The sequence below is a fragment of the Zonotrichia albicollis genome, chromosome 32 (assembly GCF_047830755.1).
Source record: "Zonotrichia albicollis isolate bZonAlb1 chromosome 32, bZonAlb1.hap1, whole genome shotgun sequence".
Lineage (NCBI taxonomy): Eukaryota > Metazoa > Chordata > Aves > Passeriformes > Passerellidae > Zonotrichia > Zonotrichia albicollis.
Window position 1 is genome coordinate 1,940,717 of NC_133850.1, and position 18,009 is coordinate 1,958,725.

At 51.3% G+C, this 18,009-nt stretch overlaps 1 protein-coding gene across 1 annotated transcript in view; it reads right to left on the bottom strand.

Annotated features, from left to right (window-relative positions):
• LOC141725987 (procollagen galactosyltransferase 1-like) overlaps positions 1-18,009 on the bottom strand; it is a 47,577-nt gene that overhangs the window by 20,549 nt on the left and 9,019 nt on the right. Inside the window, exons 5-8 of the mRNA XM_074530152.1 lie at positions 16,625-16,829; positions 12,917-13,036; positions 7,247-7,323; positions 1,740-1,846 (exon numbers count right to left, since the gene is read on the bottom strand). Of these exons, the coding sequence (XP_074386253.1) occupies positions 1,740-1,846; positions 7,247-7,323; positions 12,917-13,036; positions 16,625-16,829 (509 nt within the window). The remainder of the gene's footprint in view (positions 1-1,739; positions 1,847-7,246; positions 7,324-12,916; positions 13,037-16,624; positions 16,830-18,009) is intronic.

The window sequence follows — 18,009 nt, forward strand, 5'->3', positions numbered from 1 at the left end:
AATTGATCCAAAATCCAGGGAAATTCACCTCAAAATGGATAAGAAAATGGAGAAATTCACCCCAAAATCCTGGGGGAGTTCAGCCAAAATCTGGGGAAATTCACCTCGAAATCGATGAGAAAATGGAGAAATTCACCCCAAAATCCTGGGGAAAATCTGGGGGAATTCAGCCAAAATCTGGGGAAATTCACTCAAAATCCAGGGAGAAATGGGGAAAATTCACCCAAAATCTGAGGGAATTTACCCAAAATCCAGAGAGAAATGGAGAAATTCACTCTGAAACCTGGCAAAATTAACCCAAAATCCAGGGAAATTCAGCCAAAATCCAGGGAAATTCACCTCGAAATGGAGGAGAAAATGGAGAAATTCACCCCAAAATCCTGGGGGAAATCTGGGGGAATTCAGCCAAAATCTGGGAAATTCACTCAAAATCTGGGGGAAATTCACTCAAAATCCGGGGAGACTGACCCAAAAATCTGGGGGAAATTCACCCAAAATCCAGGGGAAAATTGATCCAAAATCCGGGGAAATTCACCTCGAAATGGAGGAGAAAATGGAGAAATTCACCCCAAAATCCTGGGGGAAATCTGGGGGAATTCAGCCAAAATCCGGGGGGAAATGGAGATATCTGGGGGGAAATCTGGGGGTCTCTGGGGGGGTTTTTGGGGGGTTTCTGGGGTTTTTTTCGGGGATTTTTGTGGTGTTTCTGGGGTTTTTTGGGGGGGGTTTTTGGGGGGTTTTGAGGGATTTTTGGGGTGTTTTGGGGTGTTTTTGGGGGGTTTTTGAGGTGTTTTGGGGTTTTTTTTGGGGGGGTTTTTGGGGTGTTTTTGGAGGGTTTTTGAGGGTTTTTTGGGGGGATCTCTGGGGGGTTTTTGGGGGGTTTTTGGGGGGTTTTGAGGAATTTTTGGGGTGTTTTGGGGGGTTTTTGAGGTGTTTTTGGGGTTTTTTTCGGGGGGTTTTTGAGGGTTTTTTGGGGGGTTTTTGGGGTGTTTTTGGGGGTTTTTGAGGTGTTTTTGGGGTTTTTTTCGGGGGGTTTTTGAGGTGTTTTTGGGGGGTTTTTGAGGGTTTTTTGGGGGGGTCTCTGGGGGGTTTTTGGGGGATCTCTGGGGGTGTTTTGGGGTGTTTTTGGGGTGTTTCTGGGGTTTTTTTTGGGGTTTTTGGGGGTTTTTGGGGGGGAGTCTCTGGGAGGGGGTTGGGGTGTTTTTGGGTTTTTTTTGGGTGTTTTTTTGGGGGCTTTTTTGGGGGTTTTTGAAGTGGTTTTGGGGGGTCTCTGGGGGTGTTTTGGGGTGTTTTTGGGGGGTTTTTGGTGGATCTCTGGGGGGTTTTTGGGTGTTTTGGGGGTGTTTTTGGGAGGTTTTTGAGGGTGTTTTTGGGGGGTTTTTAGGGTGATTTTGGGGGTTTTTTTGGGGGGGGTTTTGAGGTGTTTTTGAGGGGTTTTTGGGGGATCTCTGGGGGTGTTTTTGGGTTTTTTTGGGGGGGTTTTTGGGGTGTTTCTGGTGGATCTCTGGGGGGTTTTTGGGTGTTTTGGGGTGTTTTTGGGGATTTTTGAGGGATCTCTGGGGGTGTTTTTGAGGTGTTTTTTGGGGGGGTTTTGAGGTTTTTTTGAGGGGTTTTTGGGGGATCTCTGGGGGTGTTTTTGGGGAGTTTTTGGGGTGTTTTTGGTGGATCTCAGGGGGGTTTTTGGGGGATCTCTGGGGGTGTTTTTGGGGTTTTTTTTGGGGGTGTTTTTGGGGTCTCACCGTCCGTCCACGGCCTCCACCAGTTTGGGGCTCACCCCCAGCTCGTGCAGCGTCCGCAGCATCCGCGCCCGGCGCCACGAACGGCGGCGCAGGTTGATCAGGAACACCTGGGAAAAACGGGGAAATTGGGGAAAATTGGGGGAAATTGGGAAAAATTGGGGAAAACTGGGGGAAAATTGGGGAGGAAAGGGGAAATCTGGGAGGAAAATGGGGAAAAAATGGGGGAATTCACCCAAAATCTGGGGGGAAATGGGGGAAAATTGGGGGAAAATTTCTCCCAAAATCTGGGAGAAAATGGAGGAATTCACCCAAAATCCAGGGGGGAATCAGGGGGAATTCACCCAAAATCTGGGGAAAATGGGGAAGAATTTGGGACAGGGAAAAATCGGGGAAATTGGGGGGAAAATGGGAAAAAATGGGGGGAAATGGGGAAAATCTGGGAGGAAAACGGGGAAAAAATGGGGGGATTCACCCAAAATCTGACGGGAAATGGGGGAAAATTGGGGGGATTCACCCAAAATCTGATCTGGGGAAACTGACCCAAAATCCAGGGGAAATGGGGAAATCTGGGGGGAAATGGGGAATAATGGGGGAATTCACCCAAAATCTGGGGGGAAATGGGGGAAAATTGGGGGAAAATTTCTCCCAAAATCTGGGACAAAATGGAGGAATTCACCCAAAATCCAGGGGGAATTCACCCAAAATCTGGGGAAAAATTTGGGGGAAAATGGAGAAGAATTTGAGACAGGAAAAATTGGGGAGAAAATGGGAAAAAATATGGGGAATGGGAAAATCTGGGGGGGAAATGGGGAAATCTGGGGGAATTCACCCAAAATCTGGAGGGAAATGGGGGAAAATTGGGGGGATTCACCCAAAATCTGATCTGGGGAAAGTGACCCAAAATCCAGGGGAAATGGGGAAATCTGGGGGAAATTGGGGAAAAAATGGGGAAATTCACCGAAAATCTGGGGAAAAGTTTGGGGGAAAATGGGGGAAGAATTTGGGACAGGGAAAAATTGGGAAAATTGGGGGAAAATGGGAAAAAATGGGGGGAAATGGGGAAATCTGGGAGGAAAATGGGGAAAAAATGGGGGAATTCACCCAAAATCTGGAGGGAAATGGGGGAAAATTGGGGGAAAATTTCTCCCAAAATCTGGGAGAAAATGGAGGAATTCACCCAAAATCCAGGGAAATTCACCTCAAAATCGATGAGAAAATGGAGGAATTCACCCAAAATCCAGGGGGAAATCAGGGGGAATTCACCCAAAATCTGGGGAAAAATTTGGGGGAAAATGGGGAAGAATTTGGGACAGGGAAAAATTGGGAAAATTGGGGGGAAAATGGGAAAAAATGGGGGAAATGGGGGAAATCTAGGGGGGAAATCGGGAAAAAATGGGGGGATTCACCCAAAAATCTGGGGGAAAATGGGGGAAAATTGGGGGGATTCACCCAAAAATCTGGGGGAAAATGGGGGAAAATTGGGGGGATTCACCCAAAATCTGATCTGGGGAAACTGACCCAAAATCCAGGGAAATGGGGAAAAATTGGGGGAAAATTGGGGGAAAATTTCTCCCAAAATCTGGGAGAAAATGGAGGAATTCACCCAAAATCCAGGGGGAAATCCACCCAAAATCTGGGGAAAAATTTGGGGGAAAATGGGGAAGAATTTGGGACAGGGAAAAATTGGGAAAATTGGGAAAATTGGGAAAATTGGGGGAAACATGGGAAAAAATGGGGGGAAATGGGGAAATCTGGGAGGAAAATGGGGAAAAATGGGGGAATTCACCCAAAATCTGGGGGGAAATGGGGGAAAATTGGGGGAAAATTTCTCCCAAAATCTGGGAGAAAATGGAGGAATTCACCCAAAATCCAGGGAAATTCACCTCAAAATCGATGAGAAAATGGAGGAATTCACCCAAAATCCAGGGGGGAATCAGGGGGAATTCACCCAAAATCTGGGGGAAAATGGGGAAGAATTTGGGACAGGGAAAAATTGGGAAAATTGGGGGGAAAATGGGAAAAAATGGGGGGAAATGGGGAAATCTGGGGGGGGGGGAAATGGAGGAAAATTTGGGGCAAAATGTGGAAATCTGGGGGAAATAGGGGAAAACTGGGGGAATTCACCCAAAATCTGATCTGGGGAAACTGACCCAAAATCCAGGGGAAATGGGGAAATTCACCCTGAAATCCAGGGGGAATGGAGAAATCTGGGGGGAAATGGGGGAAAATTGGGGGAAAATTTCTCCCAAAATCTGGGAGAAAATGGAGGAATTCACCCAAAATCCAGGGGGGAATCAGGGGGAATTCACCCAAAATCTGGGGAAAAATTTGGGGGAAAATGGGGGAAAAATTTGGGACAGGGAAAAATTGGGGGGAAACTGGGGAAAAATGGGGGGAAATGGGGAAATCTGGGGGGGAAATGGGGGAAAATTGGGGGAAAATTTCTCCCAAAATCTGGGAGAAAATGGAGGAATTCACCCAAAATCCAGGGGAAAATCCACCCAAAATCTGGGGAAAAATTTGGGGGAAAATGGGGAAGAATTTGGGACAGGGAAAAATTGGGAAAATTGGGGGGAAAATGGGAAAAAATGGGGGGAAATCGGGAAATCTGGGAGGAAAATGGGGAAAAATGGGGGGATTCACCCAAAATCTGATCTGGGGAAACTGACCCAAAATCCAGGGGAAATGGAGAAAAAATGGGGAAATTCACCCTGAAATCCAGGGGGAAATCTGGGGGGAAATGGGGGAAAATTGGGGGAAAATTTCTCCCAAAATCTGGGAGAAAATGGAGGAATTTACCCAAAATCCAGGGGGAATTCACCCAAAATCTGGGGAAAAATTTGGGGGAAAAAGGGGAAGAATTTGGGACAGGGAAAAATCGGGAAAATTGGGGGAAAATGGGGAAATCTGAGGGGAAAATGGGGAATAATGGGGGAATTCACCCAAAATCTGGGGGGGAAATGGGGGAAAATCTCTCCCAAAATCTGGGAGAAAATGGAGGAATTCACCCAAAATCCAGGGGGAAATCAGGGGGAAATTCACCCAAAATCTGGGGAAAAATGGGGAAGAATTTGGGACAGGGGAAAATTGGGAAAATTGGGGGGAAAATGGGAAAAAATGGGGGGAAATGGGGAAATCTGGGAGGAAAACGAGGAAAAAATGGGGGGATTCACCAAAAAATCTGGGGGAAATGGGGGAAAATTGGGGGAAAATTTCTCCCCAAATCTGGGAGAAAATGGAGGAATTCACCCAAAATCCAGGGGGAATCCACCCAAAATCTGGGGAAAAATTTGGGGGAAAATGGGGATGAATTTGGGACAGGGAAAAATTGGGAAAATTGGGGGAAAATGGGAAAAAAATGGGGGGAAATGGGGGAAAATTGGGGGGAAAAATGGGGGAATTCACCCAAAATCTGGGGGAAAATGGGGAGATCTGGGGGGAAATGGGGAAATTCAACCCAAAACCCAGGAGAAAATGGGGAAATTGGGGGGATTCACCCAAAATCTGGAGGGAAATGGGGAAAAACTGGGGGAAAAAAATGGGGAAAAATTGGGGAAAACTGAGGAGAAAATGGGGAAAAATTGGGAAAAACTGAGGGGAAAATGGGGAAAAATTGGGAAAAACTGAGGGGAAAATGGGGAAAAATTGGGAAAAACTGAGGAGAAAATGGGGAAAAATTGGGGAAAACTGAGGAGAAAATGGGGAAAAAATTGGGAAAAACTGAGGAGAAAAATGGGGTAAAATTGGGGAAAACTGAGGAGAAAAATGGGGAAAAATTGGGGAAAACTGAGGAGAAAAATGGGGAAAAATTGGGAAAAACTGAGGAGAAAAATGGGGAAAAATTGGGAAAAACTGAGGAGAAAATGGGGAAAAATTGGGGAAAACTGAGGAGAAAAATGGGGAAAAATTGGGAAAAACTGAGGAGAAAAATGGGGAAAAATTGGGGAAAATTGAGGAGAAAAATGGGGAAAAATTGGGAAAAACTGAGGAGAAAATGGGGAAAAATTGGGGAAAACTGAGGAGAAAAATGGGGAAAAATTGGGAAAAACTGAGGAGAAAATGGGGAAAAATTGGGGAAACGTGGGGGGATTCACCCAAAATTGGGGGGGAAATGGGGAAGTCTGGGGGAAAATGGGGAAATTTGGGGGAATTCACCCAAAATCCAGGGGGGAATGGGTAAATTCACCCAAAATCTGTGAGGAAAATGGGGAAAAACTGGGGGAAAATGGGGAAAAATTGGGGAAAACTGAGGAGAAAAATGGGGAAAATTGGGGAAAACTGAGGAGAAAATGGGGAAAAATTGGGAAAAACTGAGGGGAAAATGGGGAAAAATTGGGAAAAACTGAGGAGAAAATGGGGAAAAATTGGGGAAACGTGGGGGGATTCAGCCAAAATTGGGGGGAAAATGTGGAAATCTGGGGGAAAATGGGGAAATCTGGGGGGGATTCACTCAAAATCCAGGGGAAAATGGGGAAATCCAGGAGGAAAATGGGGAAATTTGGGGGAATTCACCCAAAATCTGGGGGGGAAATTGAGAGATCTGAGGAGATTCACCCAAAATCCAGGGGGGAATTGGGAAATTCACCCAAAATCTGTGAGGAAAATGGGGAAAAACTGAGGAGAAAATGGGGAAAAATTGGGGAGAAAATGGGGAAAAATTGGGAAAAACTGAGGAGAAAAATGGGGAAAAATTGGGGAAATGTGGGGGATTCACCCAAAATCGGGGGGGAAATGGGGAAATCTGGGGGGATTCACCCAAAATCCAGGGGAAAATGGGGAAATCCAGGAGGAAAATGGGGAAATCCAGGAGGAAAATGGGGAAATTTGGGGGAATTCACCCAAAATCTGGGGGAGAATTTGAGAGATCTGAGGAGATTCACCCAAAATCCAGGGGGGGAATGGGGAAATTCACCCAAAATCTGTGAGGAAAATGGGGAAAAACTGGGGGAAAATGGGGAAAAATTGGGGAAAACTGAGGAGAAAAATGGGGAAAAATTGGGGAAAACTGAGGAGAAAAATGGGGAAAAATTGGGGAAACTGGGGAGAAAAATGGGGGAAAATTGGGGAAAACTGAGGAGAAAAATGGGGAAAAATTGGGGAAATGTGGGGGGATTCAGCCAAAATTGGGGGGGAAATGGGGAAGTCTGGGGGAAAATGGGGAAATCTGGGGGGATTCACTCAAAATCCAGGGGGAAATGGGGAAATCCAGGAGGAAAATGGGGAAATTTGGGGGAATTCACCCAAAATCTGGGGGAGAAATTGAGAGATCTGAGGAGATTCACCCAAAATCCAGAAATAAAGAAGGAAAATGACCCAAAATCCCAAGGAAAAGGTGGAAAATGCCCCAAAATGCCAAGGAAAAGGTGGAAAATGACCCAAAATGCCAAGGAAAAGGTGGAAAATGCCCCAAAATCCCAAGGAAAAGGAGGAAAACGCCCCAAAATCCCAAGGAAAAGGTGGAAAACGCCCCAAAATCCCGAAGGGAATTCCGAGGGAGGGGCTCCCACCTCATCAAATCCCAGCTTGTCCAGGACCTTGGGAGGGACCCACACGTGTGGGGAGGGCTCGGCCGGAGGCAGCTTCACTGCGGGAACGGGAAAATTCCGTGGGGATGGGCCCTAAATCCATGGAAATGAGCCCCAAAATTCCATGGGGATGGGCCCCAAATCCATGGAAATGAGCCCCAAATCCCGTGGGAAATGGGCCCTAAATCCCATGGGAATGGGCCCCAAATTCCATGAGAATGGGCCCCAAATCCTGTGGGAAATGGGCCCCAAATCTCGAGGGAATGGGCCCCAAATCTTGTGGGAATGAGCCCCAAATCCTGTGGGAAATGAGCCCAAAATCTCGAGGGAATGGGCCCCAAAATCCCGTGGGAATGAGCCCAAAATCCCAAAGGAATCAGCCCCAAAATCCCAAAGGAATTGGCCCCAAATCCCATGGGAATGAGCTCCAAATCCTGTGGGAAATGAGCCCCAAAACTCGAGGGAATGGGCCCCAAAACCCCAAAGGAATCAGCCCCAAAATCCCATGGGAATGAGCCCCAAAATCCCAAAGGAATTGGCCCCAAATCCCATGGGAGTGAGTCTCAAATCCCATGGGAACTGGTCCCTAAATCCCAAAGGAATTGTGGCCCCAAATCCCACGGGAATGAGCCCCAAATCTTGTGGGAATGAGCCCCAAAATCCCATGGGAATGAGCCCAAAATCCCATGGGAATGAGCCCCAAATCCCAAAGGAATCAGCCCCAAATCCCATGGGAATGAGCCCCAAATCTTGTGGGAATGAGCCCCAAATCCCATGGGAATGAGCCCCAAATCTTGTGGGAATGAGCCCCAAATCCCATGGGAATGAGCCCCAAATTCCATGGGAATGGGCCCCAAATCCCATGGGAATGAGCCCCAAATCTTGTGGGAATGGACCCCCAAATCCCATGGGAATTGGTCCCTAAATCCCAAAGGAATCAGCCCCAAAATCCCAAAGGAATTGGCCCCAAAATCCCGTGGGAATGGGCCCCAAATCCCATGGGAATGGGCCCCAAAATCCCAAAGGAATGAGCCCCAAATCCCATGGGAATGAGCCCCAAATCCTGTGGGAATGAGCCCAAAATCCCAAAGGAATGGGCCCAAAATTCGATGGAAATGAGTCCTAAATCCCATGGGAATGAGCCCCAAATCCTGTGGGAATGAGCCCAAAATCCCATGGGAATGAGCCCCAAAATCCTGTGGGAATGGGCCCCCAAATCCCACAGGAATGGGTCCCTAAATCCCAAAGGAATGGGCCCCAAATCCAATGGGAATGAGCCCCAAATCCTGTGGGAATGAGCCCTACATCCCACGGGAATGAGCCCCAAATCCCATGGGAATGGGCCCCAAATTCCATGAGAATGAGCCCTAAATCCCAAAGAAATAGGTCTTCAAGTCCCATGGGAATTGGTCCCAAAATCCCAAAGGAATCACCCCTAAATCCCAAAGGAATGAGCCCCAAAATCCCATGGGAATGAGCCCCAAAATCCCAAAGGAATTGGTCCCATACCCCATGGGAATGAGCCCCAAATCTTGTGAGAATGAGCCCCCAATCCCATGGGAACGAGCTCCAAATCCAATGGGAATGAGCCCCAAATCCCATGGGAATTGGCCCCCAAATCCCATGGGAATGAGCCCCGAATCCCAAAGGAATCAGCCCCAAAATCCCAAAGGAATGAGCCCTAAATCCTGTGGGAATGGGCCCCCAATCCCATGGGAATGGGCCCCAAAATCCCAAAGGAATCAGCCCCAAATCCCATGGGAATGAGCCCCAAATCCCAAAGGAACTGGGCCCCAAATCCCATAGGAAATGAGAACTAAATTTCATGAGAATGGGCGCCCAATCCCATGGGAATTGGTCCCTAAATCCCACAGAAAACAGCCCCAAAATCCCAGAGGAATGAGACCCAAATCCCAAAGGAATGGGCTCTAAATCCAATGGGAATTGATCCCAAAATCCCAAAGGAATGAGCCCCACAATCCCAAAGGAATTGGTCCAAAATCTTCGGGAATGGGCCCCAAATCCCATGGGAATGGGCCGTAAATTTCATGAGGATGGGCCCCCAATCCCATGGGAATGGGCCCCAAATCCCAAAGGAATCAGCCCCAAATCCCATGGGAATGAGGCCCAAATCTTGTGGGAATGAGCCCCAAAATCCCAGAGGAATCAGCCCCAAATCCCATGGGAATGGGCCCCCAAATCCCGTGGGAATCAGCCCAAAATCCCATGGGAATGAGCCCCAAATCCCAAAGGAATTGGCCCCAAAATCCCAAAGGAATCAGCCCCAAATCCCAAAGGAATCAGCCCTAAATCCCATGGGAATGAGCCCCAAATCTTGTGGGAATGAGCCCCAAAATCCCATGGGAATGAGCCCAAAATCCCAAAGGAATGGACCCCAAATCCCACGGGAATGGGCCCAAAATCCCATGGGAATGAGCCCCAAAGTCCCATCGGAGTGAGTCCCAAATCCCATGGGAATGAGCCCCCAAATCCCAAAGGAATGAGCCCCAAAACCCCATGGGAATGGGCCCCAAATCTTGTGGGAATGAGTCTCAAATCCCGTGGGAATGAACCCCAAAATCCCGTGGGAATAGGCCCCAAATCCCATGGGAATGGGCCCCAAAACCCCATGGGAATGAGCCCCAAAATCCCAAAGGAATCAGTCCCAAATCCATGGAAATAAGCCACAAATCCCGTGGGAATGGGCCCCAAATCTTGTGGGAATGAGTCCCAAAATCCCATGGGAATGAGCCCCAAATCCCAAAGGAATGAGCCCCAAAATCCCAAAGGAATCAGCCCCAAATCCTGTGGGAATGAGCCCCAAATCCCATGGGAATGAGCCCCAAATCCCAAAGGAATGAGCCCCAAAATCCCAAAGGAATCAGCCCCAAATCCCGTGGGAATGAGCCCCAAATCCCAAAGGAATGAGCCCCAAAATCCCATCGGAGTGAGCCCCAAATCCAATGGGAATTGGCCCCAAAATCCCATGGGAATGGGCCCCAAATCCCATGGGAATGAGCCCCAAATCCCATGGGAATGAGCCCCAAATCCCAAAGGAATCAGTCCCAAATCCATGGAAATAAGCCCCAAATCCCGTGGGAATAGGCCCCAAATCCAATGGGAATGGGCCCCAAAATCCCATGGGAATGAGCCCCAAATCCCAAAGGAATGGGCCCTAAATCCCAAAGGAATCAGCCCCAAAATCCCAAAGGAATCAGCCCCAAATCCTGTGGGAATGAGCCCCAAATCCCAAAGGAATGAGCCCCAAAATCCCATCGGAGTGAGCTCCAAATCCCATGGGAATGGGCCCTAAATCCCAGGGGAATGGGCCCCCAAATCCCATGGGAATGGGCCCTAAATCCCACGGGAATGAGCCCCAAATCCCACAGGACTCAACCCAAATCCCATGGGAATGAGCCCCAAATCCCATGGGAATGAGCCCCCAAATCCCAAAGGAATGAGCCCCAAAATCCCATGGGAATGAGCCCCAAATCCCAAAGGAATGGGCCCAAAATTCAATGCAAATGAGTCCTAAATCCCATGGGAATGGGCCCCAAATCCCAAAGGAACTGGGCCCCAAATTCTATAGGAAATGAGACCTAAATTTCATGAGAATGGGCGCCCAATCCCATGGGAATTGGTCCCTAAATCCCACAGAAATCAGCCCCAAAATCCCATGGGAATGGGCCCCAAATCCCGTGGGAATGGGCCCTAAATGCCAAAGGAATCAGCCCCAAATCCCATGGGAATGGGCCCCAAATTCCATGAGAATGGGCCCTAAATCCCAAAGGAATAGTTCCTCAAATCCCATAGGAATTGGTCCCTAAATCCCATGGCAATCAGCCCCAAAATCCCAAAGGAATTGGCCCCAAAACCCATGGGAATGGGTCCCAAATCCCAAATGAATCAGCCCCAAAATCCCAAAGGAATTGGCCCCAAATCCCATGGGAGTGAGCCCCAAATCTTGTGGGAATGAGTCCCAAATCCCATGGGAATGGGCCCCCAAATCCCATGGGAATGAGCCCCCAAATCCCAAAGGAATCAGCCCCAAAATCCCAAAGGAATGGGTCCTCAAATCCCATGGGAATGGACCCCAAATCCAATGGGAATCAGCCCCAAAATCCCAAAGGAATTGTGGCCCCAAATCCCATAGGAGTGAGCCCCAAATCTCGAGGGAATGAGCCCCAAATCCCGTGGGAATGAGCCCCAAAATCCCATGGGAATGAGCCCCAAAATCCCAAAGGAATCAGCCCCAAAATCCCAAAGGAATTGACCCCAAATACCATGGGAATGAGCCCCGAATCCCATGGGAATTGGTCCCTAAATCCCAAAGGAATCATCCCCAAATCCCACGGGAATGGGCCCCAAATCCCATGGGAATGGGTCTCAAATCCCATGGGAATTGGTCCCCAAATCCCAAAGGAATTGTGGCCCCAAATCCCATGGGAATGAGCCCCAAATCCCATGGGAATGGGCCCCCAAATCCCAGGGGAATGGGCCCTAAATCCCAAAGGAATCAGCCCCAAATCCCATGGGAATGAGTCTCAAATCCCAAAGGAATCAGCCGTAAATCCCATGGGAATGAGCCCCAAATCACACAGAAATCAGCCCCAAAATCCCAAAGGAATTTGTCCCATAGCCCATGGGAATGGGCCCCAAATCTTGTGGGAATGGGCCCCAAAATCCCATAGGAATGAGCCCACAAATCCCATGGGAATTGGTCCCTAAATCCCAAAGGAATCAGCCCCAAAATCCCAAAGGAATTGGCCCTAAATCCCATGGGAATGAGCCCCCAAATCCCAAAGGAATGAGCCCCAAAATCCCATGGGAATGAGCCCCAAATCCCACGGGAATGGGCTCCAAAATCCCAAAGGAATTGGCCCCAAAATCCCATGGGAATGAGCCCCAAAATCCCATGGGAATGCACCCCAAATCCCATGGGAATGGGCCCCAAATCCTGTGGGAAATGGGCCCCAAATCCCAAAGGAATCAGCCCAAAATCCCATGGGAGTGAGTCTCAAATCCAATGAGAATGGGCCCCCAAAATCCCATGGAAATGAGCCGCAAATCCCATGGGAAATCAGCCCCAAATCCTGTGGGAAATGGGCCCTAAATCTTGAGGGAATTGGCCCCAAATCCCAAAGGAATCAGCCCCAAATCCCATGGGAATGAGCCCCGAATCCCAAAGGAATGGGCCCAAAATTCAATGGAAATGAGTCCTAAATCCCATGGGAATGGGCCCCAAATCCCACGGGAATGAGCCCCAAATCCCATAGGAAATGAGACCTAAATTTCATGAGAATGGGCGCCCAATCCCATGGGAATTGGTCCTCAAATCCCATGGGAATGAGCCCCAAATCCCATGGGAATGAGCCCCAGATCCCAGCGGAACATTTCCCATCCTGGGGGTGAAGAATTCCCAGTCCCAGGGCTCCCATCCCTGGATCCTTCTCCTCCCCACAATCCCTGAATCCATCGGGATCCATTGGGATTCTTCCTTCCCCCAAACCCAAAGCCCTGAATCCATTGGGATTCATTAGGATCCTTCTCTCCCCATGATCCCAAAATTCTGAATCCATCAGGATCCATCGGGATCCTTCTCTCCCCAGGATCCCAAGGCCCCGGATCCATTGGGATCCCTCGGGCTCTCACCCATGATCTCCAGCTGCACGTGCAGGAAGTTCTCGGCCTCGTCCCGCAGGGAGCTCTGGGAGCGCAGCGGCACCGGCAGGAACCCGAACTGCTCCCGGTTGGACACGAACATCTGCACCCCTGGAATGGGATTGGGAATAACGGGAATAACGGGAATAACGGGAACCCGAACTGCTCCCGGTTGGACACGAACATCTGCACCCCTGGGAATGTTGGGAATGTTGGGAATAACGGGATTGGGATTGGGAACAGAACTGCTCCCGGTTGGACACGAACATCTGCACCCCTGGGAGAACGGGAATAACGGGAATAACGGGAATAACGGGAACCCGAACTGCTCCCGGTTGGACACGAACATCTGCACCCCTGGGAATGTTGGGAATAACGGGAATAACGGGAATGTTGGGAATAACGGGATTGGGAACCCGAACTGCTCCCGGTTGGACACGAACATCTGCACCCCTGGGATAACGGGAATAACGGGATTAACGGGAATAACGGGATTGGGAATAACCGGAATAACGGGAATAACGGGATTAACGGGAACCCAAACTGCTCCCGGTTGGACACGAACATCTGCACCCCTGGGAATAACGGGAATAACGGGAATAACGGGAATAACGGGAATAACGGGATTGGGAACGGGAACGGGAACCCGAACTGCTCCCGGTTGGACACGAACATCTGCACCCCTGGGATAACGGGAATAACGAGATTGGGAATGGGATTGGGATTGGGAATGGGAACCCGAACTGCTCCTGGTTGGACACGAACATCTGCACCCCTGGGATAACGGGAATAACGGGATTGGGAATAATGGGAATAACGGGATTGGGAACCCGAACTGCTCCCAGTTGGACATGAACATCTGCACCCCTGGGAATATTGGGAATAATGGGAATAACGGGAATGGGAATGGGATTGGGAATGGGATTGGGAACTGCTCCCGGTTGGACACGAACATCTGCACCCCTGGGATAACGGGAATAACGGGAATAACGGGAACCCGAACTGCTCCCGGTTGGACACGAACATCTGCACCCCTGGGATAACGGGATTGGGATTGGGATTGGGAATGGGAACCCGAACTGCTCCCGGTTGGACACAAAGATCTGCACCCCTGGGAATGTTGGGAATAATGGGATTGGGAATGGGAACCTGAACTGCTCCCGGTTGGACACGAACATCTGCACCCCTGGGATAATGGGAATAACGGGATTGGGAATGGGATTGGGAATGGGAACCCGAACTGCTCCCGGTTGGACACGAACATCTGCACCCCTGGGAGAACGGGAATAACGGGATTGGGATTGGGAATAACGGGAACCCGAACTGCTCCCGGTTGGACACGAACATCTGCACCCCTGGGAATGGGTTGGGACTGGGATCAGGAACATCAGGGATTGGGAATGGGATCCCTCGGGATTGGGGTCAGGAATGGAACCAGAGCAGGATCAGGATGGGGGGATCACTCCTGTGTTGGGATCACCCGAAGTCGATCTCAAATCCCAGCCCAACTCAACCCAATTCAACTGAAACCAAACCAACCCAACCCAACAATCCCAACCCAACCTAACAATCCAATCCCACCAATGGCATTGCCGATGCTCACCGGCGTGGCAGCAGGCGGCAGCGAAGACCAGGATGTCGTCCCAATTCATCAATCCCATCCCAACCCAAGTCAACCCAACCCAAGTCAACCCAACAATCCCAACCCAATCCAACAACCCCAACTAAACCCAAGTCAACCCAACCCAACAATGCCAACCCAACCTAACTCAACCCACCAAACCCAACTCAACCCAACCCAACCCAATGCAACCCAACAATCGCAACTGAACCCATCAATCCCAACCCAACCCAACAATCCCAACCCAACCCAACAATCCTAACCCAACAATCCCAACCCAACCCAACCCAACCCAACAATCCTAACCCAACAATCCCAACCCAACTCAACCCAACCCAACCCAACCCAACAATCCCAACCCAACCCAACAATCCTAACCCAACAATCCCAACCCAACTCAACCCAACCCAACCCAACAATCCCAACCCAACTCAACCCAACCCAACAATCCCCATCCTCACCGGCGTGCTGGCAGGAGGCGGCGAACACCAGGATGTCGTCCCAACCCATCAATCCCAACCCAACACAACCCAACCCAACTCATCAATCCCATTCCAACCCAAATCAACTCAACCCAACCCAACAATCCCAACCCAACCCATTATCCAAGCCTCACCGGTGTGCCGGCAGGCGGCGGCGAACACCAGGATGTCGTCCCAACACATCAATCCCAACCCAACTCATCAATCCCATCCCATCCCAACTCAACACAACAATCTGAATCCCAACCCAACCCAACAATCCCACCCCAACCCATTATCCTCACCGGCGTGCCGGCAGGCGGCGGCGAACACCAGGATGTCGTCCCAACGCAACCCAACCCAACCCAACAATCCCAACCCAACCCAACAATCCCAACCCAAGCCACGCCCATTGCCAATGCTCACCGGCGTGCCGGCAGGCGGCGGCGAACACCAGGATGTCATCCCAACCCAACCCAACCCAACCCAACCCAACAATCTCAACCCCAACCCAACCCAAGCCAACAATCCCAAGCCAACCCATGCCCGTTGCCGATGCTCACCGGCGTGCCGGCAGGCGGCGGCGAACACCAGGATGTCGTCCCAATCCCAACCCAACCCAACCCAACTCGTCAATCCCATCCCAACCCAACCCAACCCAACAATCTCAACCCCAAGCCAAGCCAACAAACCCAACCCAACCCATGCCCGTTGCCGATGCTCACCGGCGTGCCGGCAGGCGGCGGCAAACACCAGGATGTCGTCCTAACCCAACCCAACCCAACAATCCCAACCCCAACCCAACCCAACAATCCCAACCCAACCCAACAATCCCCCATCCTCACCGGCATGCCAGCAGGCGGCGGCGAACACCAGGATGTCATCCCAACCCAACCCAACAATCTCAACCCCAACCCAACCCAACAATCTCAACCCCAACCCAACCCAACAATCCCAACTCAACCCAACCCAACCCATCAATCCCATCCCAACCCAACCCAACAATCCCCCATCCTCACCGGCGTGCCGGCAGGCGGCGGCGAACACCAGGATGTCGTCCCAATCCCAACCCAACCCAACAATCCCGACCCAACTCAACCCAACCCAACCCAACAATCCCAACCCAACCCAACAATCCCAACCCAACTCAACTCAACCCAACCCAACAATCCCAACCCAACAATCCCAACCCAACAATGCCCCATCCTCACCAGCGTGCCGGCAGGCGGCGGCAAACACCAGGATGTCGTCCCAACCCATCAATTCCAACCCAACTCAACCCAACCCAACTCATCAATCCCATCCCAACCCAAATCAACCCAACCCATTATCCAACCCTCACCGGCGTGCCGGCAGGCGGCGGCGAACACCAGGATGTCGTCCCAATCCCAACCCAACCCCAACGCAACCCAAAAACCCCAACCCAACCCAACAACCCAATCCCAACCCAACCCAACCCAACAATCCCAACCCAACCCATGCCTGTTGCCGATGCTCACCGGCGTGCCGGCAGGCGGCGGCGAACACCAGGATGTCGTTCCAATCCCAACCCAACAATCTCAACCCCAACCCAACCCATCAATCCCAACCCAAGCCATGCCCGTTGCCGGTGCTCACCGGCGTGCCGGCAGGCGGCGGCGAACACCAGGATGTCGTCCCAGGGCCCGCCGTAGCCGGGCGGGGGCGGGTGGAAGGCCAGGCGCCGCGCGCGCTCCCGGCGCAGGTCCAGCAGGAACGTCGAGTGCACCATGGGCACCGCGAAGCAGCCGCGGCGCTCCCGGCGCCGGATCGGCAGGTAGGCGGCCGTGCGCCGGTAATAGCCCTGGGAACGGGAGTGACCAATGAGTGACCAATGAGTGACCACTGAGTGACACTGAGTGACCAATGGGATCGGCAGGTAGGCGGCCGTGCGCCGGTAATAGCCCTGGGGAGTGACCAATGAGTGACCAACGAGTGACCAATGAGTGACACTGAGTGACCAATGGGATCGGCAGGTAGGCGGCCGTGCGCCGGTAATAGCCCTGGGAACAGAGTGACCAATGGGTGACCAATGAGTGACCACTGAGTGACCATTGAGTGACCAATGGGATCGGCAGGTAGGCGGCCGTGCGCCGGTAATAGCCCTGGGAACGGGAGTGACCAATGGGTGACCAATGAGTGACCATTGAGTGACCAATGGGATCGGCAGGTAGGCGGCCGTGCGCCGGTAATAGCCCTGGGAACGGGAGTGACCACTGAGTGACCAATGAGTGACCACTGAGTGACCAATGGGATCGGCTGGTAGGCGGCCGTGCGCCGGTAATAGCCCTGGGGAGGGAGAGTGACCAATGAGTGACCACTGAGTGACCACTGAGTGACCAATGGGATCGGCAGGTAGGCGGCCGTGCGCCGGTAATAGCCCTGGGAACGGGAGTGACCACTGAGTGACCAATGAGTGACCAATGGGATCGGCAGGCAGGCGGCCGTGCGCCGGTAATAGCCCTGGGAACGGGAGTGACCACTGAGTGACCAATGAGTGACCAATGGGATCGGCAGGTAGGCGGCCGTGTGCCGCTAATAGCCCTGGGAACAGGAGTGACCAATGAGTGACCAATGAGTGACCGCTTAGTGACCAATGGGATCGGCAGGTAGGCGGCCGTGCGCCGGTAATAGCCCTGGGAACAGGAGTGACCAATGAGTGACCACTGAGTGACCACTGAGTGACCACTGAGTGACCACTGAGTGACCAATGGGATCGGCAGGTAGGCGGCCGTGCGCCGGTAATAGCCCTGGGAACGGGAGTGACCACTGAGTGACCAATGAGTGACCGCTGAGTGACCACTGAGTGACCGCTGAGTGACCGCTGAGTGACCACTGAGTGACCACTGAGTGACCACTGAGTGACTACTGAGTGACCGCTGAGTGACCAATGAGTGACTACTGAGTGACCACTGAGTGACCGCTGAGTGACCGCTGAGTGACCAATGAGTGACCACTGAGTGACCAATGGGATCGGCAGGCAG